Here is a 12072-nt window from a genome sequence, read left to right as displayed (position 1 = left end):
CCTCTAAAGTGCTTGCAACTCCTTCCAGTTTGGTATCATCCACAATTTTTATAAACATACTCTCTAGTCCATTATCCAAGTCATTAAAGAAAATATTGAATAGAACCAAACCCCAGGACAGACCACTGCAGGACCCCGCTAGATACATCTCCCTTCCCCCTCCCACGCCACACACAGTTTGACAGTGAAGCATTGTTAACTACTCTTTGAGTATGGTCTTTCAACCAGTTGTGCACCTTACAGTAATTTCATTGAGGCCACATTTCCCGAGTTTGCTTGTGAAAATAACGAGGATTCCGCTGGTGTCTTAAAGACTAACGTATTTATTTGGGCATAAGCTTTCATGGGTAAAAAACCCACTTCTTCAGATGCATCAGATGTTTTTGTGGATACAGACAAACACGGCTACCCCTCTGATACTTATGAAAATGTTATGGAGGACTCTGTCAAAAGCCTTCCCAAAAAAATAGAGGCATATCAGATCTGCTTTCTCCTATCCACTAGGCAAGTAGCCCACGAGAGACTGCTGAATTGGAATTAATTTGCAAACTGGATACAATTAATTTAGGCTTGAATAGAGACTAGAGTGGATGGGTCATTACACAAAGTAAAACTATTTCCCCATGTTTATTCCCCCCCCCCCCACTGTTCCTCAGAGGTTCTTGTCAACTGCTGCAAATGGCCCACCTTGATTATCACTACAAAAGGTTCCCCCTCCGCCCCGCTCTCCTGCTGGTAATAGCTCACCTTAAGTGATCACTCTGGTTACAGTGTGTATGGTAACACCCATTGTTTCATGTTCTCTATGTGTATAAATCTCCCCACTGTATTTTCCACTGAACGCATCCGATGAAGTGAGCTGTAGCTCACGAAAGCTTATGCTCAAATAAATTTGTTAGTCTCTAAGGTGCCACAAGTACTCCTTTTCTTTTTGCGAATACAGACTAACACGGCTGTTACTCTGGAACCACCCACATTAGGACAAGTACTCCTTTTCCTTTCAAAGAAGGAAATTAGGTTGGTTTGGCATGATTTTTTCTTGACAAATCCATGTTGGCTATTGCTTATAATATAATCCTCTTACCCTCTCAGTGCTGACAAACTGATTGTTTAATAATTCGTTCCAGTATCTCTCCAGTTATTGAAGTTAGGCTGACTGGTCTATAATTGCCCAGATCCTCTTTGTTCCCCTTTTTAAGGCTAGGTACGGTGTTTGCCCCTTTTCCAGTCCTCTGGGACCTGCCCTTCCCCTCCTTGAGTTCTCAAAGACAATTGCTGATGGTTCTGAGATTGCTTCAGCTAGTTCCTTGAGTACCCTAGTGTGAATTTCATCAGTCCTTGCCAACTTGAATGCATCTAACTTATCTAAATTCTATATTTTTTAACATGTTCTATCTAACCCCGATCAATTAATAGTTGGTTTATGCCCTGAAGCATATATCCCTTCTATGGTTTTGTTGTCCTGTCTAATGTAACTAAATATACATTTGTCATTACAAAAATAGGGCCAGATTTTCAGAAGACATTGGCTGGATGATGTCTCTTTTGGTTGATGAGTAGCTTTGAAAATCCAGCCTTTATTTAGATGACTAAGTAGGACCTGAGCGCCTTATAAAATCTGTCTCTAATTGTACGTGCTTTGCCATCTGACTATCTTGTCCATGATGTCTAATTTGGTTTTGGACTTGCAGTGGGAACTTTAGGAAGGCATGAGATAATTAGCCATGCTGGAATTCGACCAAGACACTAAGATTTGCAAAATGAGTCATGAGATCTTTAGTGTGCTCCTCTTGCCCCTCACTGGAGCATTGGCTGCCTATCAACTGAGCAAGAAGCATCCATGACTGAATCACCGCTTTTTGCAGCACAGTGGACTTATATTTGCTTGTGAGATCTTATGTAATCCTAGGCTTCAGTGGTGGATTTTCTATAGGTGTTTGGGGGATATCTTCCCAAAAGCAAGAATTAAAACACTTTTCTTTTTAAATCAGTTTTGAGGGAGAAAAAGTTTATGATTAAAAAAAAAAGTATATAATCCAGTGTTCTGGAAATCAAAACTGATTGAAACTAATGATAAGTCTTGTCAGTTCTGTCATTCACATGAATTATCAGACATGACTGGTTTCATTCATGAGAATGGCGTCAGACCTGGCAATGTTCAAAATCCACCAGCTGCAAGCGGCAGATCCCTATATTGGTGTGTCCCTTTAAAGCCACCATACAACTATACCCTGAGAACCCTGGCACAGCTGGTAGAATTTGTCTGTTGGATAGTTTCTGAGCTCTTTCTGCTGGAGCTCGGCCAGTGAATTAGTGTTGGACCTGTTCCTGTGTGTGTGCGCCTAGAATTACTTCCCACAAGACAGTATAGCCCCTATCAGGCAGTGTTTCAGAGAAGCAAAGCACTTGTGTGACCTCAGACCATCTGTTGGTTGCATAAATTAGTTTTCCCCATTCACTATCTAGCCATAAGGTACATACTCTTTCTTTTTCCAGATTATTGTTAGGGTTTTTCTCCCCCTTTAAAGATGTTGTGTAGGAAGAAGGGGGTGTCCTTTAAAAAACAGAAGCAAACCCCACTCCTCTCTGTGTTTTGGTAGTTATCCCCCTTAGAAACACCACAGAATAACAGAACTAGGTACTCCCTCACCACGGTGAATTTTAAATCATGGAAGTAAGGACAATATTAAAACAACAAACAAACCCCTAGGTGAACGATATACCTTACTAAAATAAAGGTAAATAAGTGTCTAGATTATCAGGAGGTGGAAATCAGCATAAATATGTTTACTTCGGTAGTGCTACATTGATTCACCTTGAGTATCTGTCTCTTAATCTTTTAGGAAGAATACAATACATCAGTGATTTCTGGGCTCAACTTCAGGTACTTTTATAGGCATTTGATTTTCAGATAGGGGATACTTTGTGAAAGTCAGGGCCCTTTAAGGTCTCAGGTCAAGTATCTTACCCCCCCAATCCCCAAACAAAACAAAACAAAAAACTGGAGGCACCCAGAATCATTTAACCATTTTTGAAAATGGGAGCCATCATTTTTAAGGCTCAATCCTGAAAGGAGCAGAGCATTGCTTGCAGATGTGGAGGACTGTTAAATCCCGCTGATTTTGATCTGCACATCTCCTTGCAGAATTGATCCCATAGTACTTTAGATCGCCAAAGACTAACAGAGGCACTAATCCTTCAGCCATCCTTGTGAGATGGGTAGTAGTGAGGTAACTACAATATCCTTTCTAGAGACGGGGAAACTGAAACTTAGAAATCCAAAGCTCCCTGGGGTAGGAACCGTCTGTTCATTATATGTGTGCACAGTGACTAGCACAGTGTGGCTCTGATCTTTGATCCTTTAGGCTTTATTGCAATGCAAATAATTAGTAATAATTATCATAATAGCCCCATGAGTGCTGAGTGTTAATATTAACCGTAATGATAATAAATTCAGCCCTACATTATGCCCACATAATCCCCAAATCAATGGGGACACAATTTTCAAGCAGGGAGGCAGTGGCTTGCCCAGCTTAACGTAGTTTTTTTGAGAAATGGATAATAACTGAAGAGTTACTGGCTCACAGTCCTGTATTCAATCCACTAGGCCACTGTCCTGTTATTACAATGTAAATAAAGAGGCCCATGTGGTAGTTCTGAATGATTTCCTTTTCTCATGCAGATTTATACGAAACACAACAATCTGTATACAGTGGAAGCCAACAATGCACGTAAATTGGTGGAAATGGCGGCCACAGATATTGAAAAACTACTGAGTAATAGATCGAAAGCCCTGGTGGTGAGTACTAATTGGATCTCTCTCTTCTACTTATTTATCATTCTTTTTGAGTCTTCATGTTTTACTGATGCATGTTTTTACTGTTGTTGTTTTTGCTGCTTATAAATGTAGGGGCAGTGTCAGCCTGATATGTACAGGATTTGACATATGCTGAATGAGGGCTGGTGACTTCATGTTAGAAAATCAACTCATTAGTTAGTTGGCATAGGGAAGACGTTTATAGTATTGATTGACACATTAGGGACCTGGGCCAAATGGCAAATCAAAAGATAAATAGGTTGGAAAATATTCCTCTAAGTGCACATGACATGAAGATGATAGTACTCTGCAGTCATTAGTAATCTTGAAACATTGACTGAATACTGGATCCTCTAAGGTAACTTATTTTTTATAATATTTGTACATCATCCATTGGGAAGATGTGTTTTGAGACAGACACCCCATGAAAGTTGGGTCATATAAGATGTATCTCTAAGTAAATCACTTAGCCTTTATCGTCTCATCTTTTTAACTCTCATGTCCTCCGTGATGGTAGCCCCTGATTTTCCTCTGCCAACAGTGTGTTCATGTGTCTGCTGAGGCTTCACAGTGTGTTTATTCTACTGCTGACTGGCCACTTTATTCCATATTTCAACCACCTTCAGTGTAAATGAAATTCACCTTGAACTTCTTATAAGAAGTCAGTCCTCAGTTCTAATCCCGTGATCCCTTATGTTTTGAATTGCAAGTAGTTGCTATTTCAAACTGCTCATTGGCAGTGATCTTTTCCTTTTCCTTTTCTGTTCTGTGCTCTAAATAGGCCAAGTCTGGCTAATTGCTTCTTGTAACTCATACCCACAAAACCCTGATTCATTTCAGAGTAGCCTTCTGTTGCCGTTTTCAATCTCAACAATGCCCTTCCTAAGAGATGCTGACCAGATTTGCATGGAGCACTCCAAGGGCTTGTCTTCACTACCGGGGAGATTTATGCTGCTGCTCTCCAGTTGACCCCGGTATTCCAGCTCTCCGAGAGCATCTCCCATCAATGCAGTGCAGTGAAGACACCGGGGTAAGTCAACCTAGGCTATCTTGAATCCAGCTATGTTGTTCATGTGGCTGGAGTAGCATAACTTAGGTCGACATACCCCAGTAGTGAAGACAAGCCCCAAGTGTGTTCACTCCCTTGCCTTTCCTAGTGTTAAATCTAGAAACAGGCATACCTTGAAGTGGGGTCTAAAGGATGGAACAGTGGACTGGGTGATGGGTCACTTGGGTTCTCTCATCTTCACACTGACTCTTAGTGTAGCCTGGGACAAGTCAGTTAAAGCCAGATTGTGGTTGGCCATCTAGGAGTGAGGGGAGAGAGCACAAGCAGCCTTCATCCCACTCCAGTTGTACCTGATTTGAGTGCCAGTGGCTGGCTGGGGAGTGAAATCACTGCTCTGTATTAGCCTTCAGTTCTAGCCTCCTTACAGGTGGTGAGGAAAGACATGCACTTGCATCTGCCAGTATAGTAGTCTGGCCCAAGGGGTCACCATATGCTGTACTCATTTAAAGGATTGTGGATCTGCCATTGCTTTTCGTGCTTCGCCAGAGGAATTCCTGATTACTCTTCCAGATCTCTTAGCTTTCCCCATCCTTAATGCAGGGCTATGTCTTTAATACATGATCTTTTAATTTCTCTGTGATTTAGCTTACCCAAGTATAAAATGGATGTCATGCTGTTCACCTACAATGTGTCACTGGGTGTTCTGAGGCTGGCTTAGTGTTCACATAGCATATGAACTTTGCATGGAAGAATTACTGTGGTGAATTATGGTATAAGGTGTTATACTGATAACTTCTGTTTAGGCATTTGAAAACATGTCTGTTTCTCCACTACTTTCCCACTCCAGTAATTCAAACCATTGTACACATAAGGCAGTGTTGCCAGTTTTTGCAATTTTATTGTTAATCCCACAAGTTTTATTGTTTTTCTTAAAATCTCAGCTGCTGAAATCAAGAGAATATGTGAGAATCTCAGTTTTCATCTGAAAAAAAAGTAAGTTTCTAGCCCCCATGGTTGCTGAGAAAATCTTGAAAAATTAAGTGAATACACAGTAAAGGCTCAAAACCAAGAAGGCAAATAAGAAGAACCCCCAAATTATTCTTTAAAAAACCTCTTCATTTTTAGCCACTTTCATGAACGTTTGGGGCCTAATTGATGATTTTTCAATGCTTAGGGTTGGTAATGCCACTAACAATAGGCACCTATTACAGGGCTTGTTATTTATACCTGTGTGGCTGTAGTCTCCTGATGCATATGAAGAACTCCTGTTGAAACATGGGAGACTCAGACTCCTGGCATTGTACTTACCTTGCCACTTTATCCATCAAAAGAAATTCACCCTGTGTAGAGGGCCAGAATTATAGAATCATAGAATCATAGACTTTAAGGTCAGAAGGGACCATTATGATAATCTAGTCTGACCTCCAGCACAACGCAGGCCACAGAATCTCACCCACCCACTCTTGTAACAAACCCCTAACCTATGTCTGAGCTATTGAAGTCCTCAAATTGTGGTTTAAAGACTTCAAGGAGCAGAGAATCCTCCAGCAAGTGACCCAGGTATCAATTAATTAAGTATTTTTAATTAAGTATTAAGTATTAATTAAGCAAATACAACAGATGCATCAGCCCCTCCTTGGATGAGCATACTTTGGATATATATAACCCTCATCCAGCCTACCACAATTGCATATTCATCTGCTCCAGTTGGCAAAGCATTGCTTTGGACTTTTGCAGACTCCCAGTATTTAAGTGTTTACCTCTATTCCTATGAAACGTTCTTTGTTTAGCTTTTTAATGCCGTGTGTGTATATACACACACTTTTTTATGCCTTTATATGTATATAGGCATAACTGTGTGTGTGCGTGTGTATATATACATATATGTACATATACACTTTTGTGCATGCTGGAAAACTGTATATTTAAATCCTAGTCAGTTCCTTTCAGAATATTGTCTGCCATTATATTAAATACCTACATACCCTTCAAAAGTCATAATTTCCCCTCTGGTGCAGCTGTGAAACTTCAGAAGGGTTACATGGGAATAGTCTAGGGTGGAATTTGTCTGCAAAAGACTTCATTTTCTTTTTATAACTACTAACAAATGTTGTGCAGACAAGTTCAGCGTATATTACCACACTATTGCCAACCTCAAGTATTCAATAATTATAAGTATTCCCAAATCATACGACTGGCTTAATAATTGTGAGATTGAAAAAAAAATTGGGGTTTTTTTTTTTTTTTACTTTCTAGGTCTGATCCATTAGGGTACATTCACATTTTCTCCACAGCCACTTGGGCTAGAAATGTTTTTAAAATGAAAGCTGAGATTCTCATGTATTCACAAGACTCCAGGAGCTGAGTCTTTCAGAAATATGCCAAAATAGTGCAAGACTCCCAATAGAAACCTGAGGTTTGGTAATACTGTTACCAACTTCAGTTTTGTTTCTGGCTTGTGTTCTCTATTAATTATCAGTCTGAGATTAGTCTCTGTGATTTAGAGTCTTCCATTCCATTACCTTAGGTTAAACATTACCTACTTCATTCATCTTGCCATAAACATTAATGGTTGAGATATTTTGCATTGGTTTTTCTGTTCACAGCTTTTTTGTCATCAGTGCACACTGTGACTTATGAGTTTATGCCATCCTCCAGGTCATTTTTACACACTTGTGATACTCCCTTGTTATCTTCTGAATCTTAACCTGTTGCCTTCTACTAGCAGTTCTTCTTCATCTACCATGCACACTTCTGTGTCATACAGTAGCTTCCCCATATGCTTTACTGACTTTGTAAACAGATCATCTGTGCTGCACAAAGTTGATCTGAAATGTAGGTACATTTATACCTACAGCTTCAACTTTGACTGAGAGCAGGAATGAAGTCAGGCATAGCTGATACTAATCACCACAGTGGGTTTTTACCAATGGGACTAAAGTGTATCAAAGTGTTAATTAAGAGCGAGTATGATGCAAGAGGACAATACATCTGTTAGCGATGCCCGAAGGGAGATACCAGTGAATGACATCAGCCGTCTCATTGTTCATACGCTGGCATTGCTAAGGGGCTCCACTGGGTAAATGATGTTCCCTAGGCATGTAGCAGAAACAAAGTTGGGGCAAGGTTATAATAAGCAATATTGGTGTTGACTTTCCCAATAATATACTGGTTTCCCTCAGGTTGCCAGCATGACTATAAATGAAAATTAAACCTTCTGTAACAAAATCTGCAGTGGTGTAATACACCCCTGTGCTAAACCTCTATGATGAAGATTTTTGGACAACATTATCTGATGGTTTTGTACGTGATATATGAAAGTGTCACTCCATCAAGCATTGGAGATAACTCAGAGGGGATTCATTATTCTATTTCTGGTCTGCATATATTAAGAAAATAGTATGACATTTATATGGAGAGATTATTGTGAAAAAATGGACGAAGATAGCAGATGCTTTTCTAGCAAGGAGAGAAATTACGTTTAATTAATCTTAGTTAGGTTCATATATTTACTATTTCCAGAAAGTAAGCCTGTCCACCCCCCTATAATCTGCCAAGGCCCAAATATGGGACACAAAGTGTCACAAAATTCCAAATGAGAGGCATACAAATAATAGAGTTGTGCAGGAAATGCCAGGAGTTTTTTTCTTCTAGTATTAGATAACTGTGTCTGTAACCATGGCACCATGATTTTTTATTTCTTTGGAAATAATTTTTCTGCAAGAAAAGTTCCAGGTACCATCCTTGTATAGAATTTAAGTATTCTGGGAACTGAAATGAATGATTTTCCTCAAAATGAGAGACATTTGAGATGTATGAGTCCATCTGGCCAAGTCTGTGTAGGCAAAACGTTGTGTTCTTCAAATGAGTTAAGCTAATTTGAGTGAGCTAACTCAGTTCAAAACTCCCTGTAATGCCTATATAGGTCCTGTTTAACACATTTAAAATAGGTAGCTACAACATGACTGGCTCAAATTAATATTAAAGATATTAAATAGAGCTTGTCTGGAATTTTCTGTCACAACAATTTTGAATGAAAAATTCAGTTTCTGCAAAATTGGAATTTTTGATAGGAAAACTTCAATTTTGCAGAAATGTTTTGATTTTCCACTTTGTTTCAAGGCAACACAACATTAAACTATAGTTCTATGTTACCTGATTTGGAGTAGTATTTTGGGTGCCTGATGCCCACATTCTCTTCCATTGGCTGGGCTCCCTGGCTGGATGACGTCTCCTATGATGCAATGTGGTCTCCCCTCTGACTGTGGGTGCATCATGGGAGATGTCTTCCAGCCAGGGAGCTGAGCCATAGGGGAGAATGAAGGCATGAGTTGCCTGAACAACAACCATGAGGCACAGGAACATCGTAGGCCGATGTAGTTTAATGTTGAACTGACTCAAAATGAAATGCTTTGACATTTCCAAATCAACAAAATATTTTTGATATTTCAACTTTTTTGTTGTGATTTGGGAATGTTGAAGTATCAGAATTTCCCATGGGACAAATTCCGTTCATTGCTCAGCTCTGGTATTAAGCTGTCTACTCAGATGTTAAGGGTGTGTTTGTATGTGGTTCAATTGAGGTAGCTTAGCTCAATTGAAAAATGCACATTTTTGCCGGTGAAGATAGGGCCTCTGAGATTAAGCATGGTTTTATTAATACTACCTCTGAATGGATACCTGCTCAACCATGCAGCCGATTAAAAGCCTTGTTGTAGCAGAATAAAATGTGTGAAAAAGGGCATTACAGTCTCCTTAATATTTGTGTGATTGAAGGCTTCCCTTTATGTTCTGAGTGCAGCAATATTATCTTTTGCCAATAATTGCACGGCCAGAAAGAGACCATTATGATCATCTCATCTGACCTTCTATGTAACACAGGCCATAAAACATACCCCAAATAATTTCTGTTTGAAGTTGAGTGTATCTTTTATTAAATAGTCCAATCCTGATTTAAAAATTGCCAGTAACGCTAACAGTTAAAAGAAAAGACATGTTGGCAACAACACTGATGAATTTTTCAGAAATGTGCTGCAAAGGACAAGGGTATATTTAGTGTAGGTAGTAGTGTGATGTAGGCAGGTGATGGGCTTTTACCCAACGATTTTGAAATGCAATCTATATTGTTCAGCTGAACAAAACAAAGCCTCTGTGCATATGAGCTCCCGCGCACATAATTTTTGTGTAATATTGCTTGTTGGCCTAACCCATCACTCAATGCAAGTGACTTCAACAGAAGTTGGATCTGGCATAATGTGCGTACATGAGAGAAGTTACATCTGAAAATTTAATCAACGAAAATGAGTTCTGCAGGTGTATGGCCTCACATGATAGTATACAAAGACTGCACGCATCAATGATTGCACTAGGGTTGCCAGGTATCTGGTTTTTGACCAGAATGCGTGGTCAAAAAGAGACCCTGGCAGCTCCAGTCAGCATTGCTGACCAGGCTGTTAAAAGTCTGGCAGCACAACTAAGGCTCCCTGTCTGACCTGGCTCTGCGCAGCTCCTGGAAGTGGCTGCCATGTTCAGCTCCTAGGCACAGAGCCTCCCTGAGCACTGGCTCCGCAACTTCCATTGGCCAGGAACCGTGGCCAATGGGAACCGTGGCCAATGGGAACCGCGGCCAATGGGAGCTGCGAGGGTGGTGTGTGCGGAAGGGGGCAGCATGAAGAGCCGTCTGGCCATGCCTACACCTAGGAGATGGACATGCCGTCCGCTTCTGGGAGCCGCCTGAGATAAATGCCGCCCGGAGCCCGCATTCCTCACCCTCTTTTGCACCCAAACTCCTCCTGGAGCCTGCATCCCGCATCCCCTCCCGCACCCCAACCGTCTGCCCCAGCCCTGAGCCCCCTCCCGCACTCCGAACCCCCATTCTCGGCTTCACACCAGAGTCCGCCTCCCAGCCAGAGCCCTCACCCCCTCCCACATCCCAACCCCGTGTCCCAGCCCGGAGTCCTCTCCGAAACTCCGGACCCCTAATTTCTGGCCCCACCCTGGAGCACACCCCCCCAGCTGGAGACATCACCCTCTCCCACACCCCAATCCCTTGCCCCAGCCCCAGCGTGGGAGCCCCCTCCCACACTCTGAAACCCTCAGCCCCATCCCCAAGTCCAGACTCCCCTCCTGCACCCCAACCGCCTGACCCAGCCTAGTGAAAAGGAGCAAGGGGAGAGTGAGCGAGGCAGGGAAGGAGGGGATGGAGTGAGCGGGGGATGGGGCCTCAGGCAGGGATGTGGCAAGGGTGTTTGTCTTTCTCCAGTCAGAAGGTTGGCAACCCTAGATTTCAGACAATTATATGGAGGTTGGATTGATACTTCTTTGAAAGAATGGCATGTAATAACCAAGTATCTCTATCTTTACCTGTATTTTTAATACAGTCTCACTTTCACAAACTGGTTGCTCTTGGCAGGGAAGTTAAGTGTCTCCACTTGACTGGATGCTTAGGGTATTTCTTTCTTTTGGCTTAATAGCTCAGATTACATACGTGATGAAACTTCCTTCTGTACTAGTCTAAAAAGTGAAGCTGACCCTTTAAAAACCATCTGTGGCAGGGTGTACATTTATAAATAACCTCCTGTCCCATTTGCTGCCCACTCTCCATGGGCACATCTTGATCATTTATGTTCACAGATAAAAATACACAGAAATTCCATAAGAAGTACAAGACATCAAACACTGAGAGGGCTTTATATTTCTGCTACATTTTCACTTGTTACTATCAATTTTTTGCTTACTTTTTCTCTTTTTTCTATAATTTTTTTAAGCCCTGCCCACAGGTGGCTTAGAATGATTTCAGGGAATATTCACTCTTGCAATGGAAGCCAAAATACCTGGGTTCTTAGTTACTAGACCACAATGGAACTTTGGGCAGATTGTATAACCTCTCTTTGCCCATTTGTAAAATGGGTTCTAACAATACCTCACTAGTATGTTGTGAAGTTTAAGTAAGAAATTGTGGTAAAGTACTTTGAGATCCATGAGTCAGAGACACTACACAAATGTATAGTGCTACTGGAATATTTGCTTTGGCTGAAGATTTGGTATGGCAGCTTACTTATTTATTGCTGTTTTGGGTGAAGACAAAAATGGGAATGTTTGTACTTTCACAGCTTCTCCTTTAATTTCCTCTTTGCATAAACCAGCGCTGTACTGCTGAAAATCTGAATTTAGTTGCTAAGAACTATTCCATTGTCATCTGTGAGAGTTAAATATGCATATCAAGAAGAGAAAAAAATATAAGTAC

At 41.0% G+C, this 12072-nt stretch overlaps 1 protein-coding gene across 2 annotated transcripts in view; it reads left to right on the top strand.

Annotated features, from left to right (window-relative positions):
- The window catches only part of CACNA2D1 (calcium voltage-gated channel auxiliary subunit alpha2delta 1), a 651754-nt gene that overhangs the window by 88463 nt on the left and 551219 nt on the right, over positions 1-12072 (top strand). For both annotated transcript variants that reach the window (XM_074942556.1, XM_074942557.1), the window contains exon 3: positions 3683-3799. In XM_074942556.1, the coding sequence (XP_074798657.1) occupies positions 3683-3799 (117 nt within the window). The remainder of the gene's footprint in view (positions 1-3682; positions 3800-12072) is intronic.

This window comes from Natator depressus, chromosome 1, assembly GCF_965152275.1.
Source record: "Natator depressus isolate rNatDep1 chromosome 1, rNatDep2.hap1, whole genome shotgun sequence".
Taxonomy (NCBI): domain Eukaryota; kingdom Metazoa; phylum Chordata; order Testudines; family Cheloniidae; genus Natator; species Natator depressus.
This window is presented reverse-complemented; position numbering and strand designations above follow the sequence as displayed.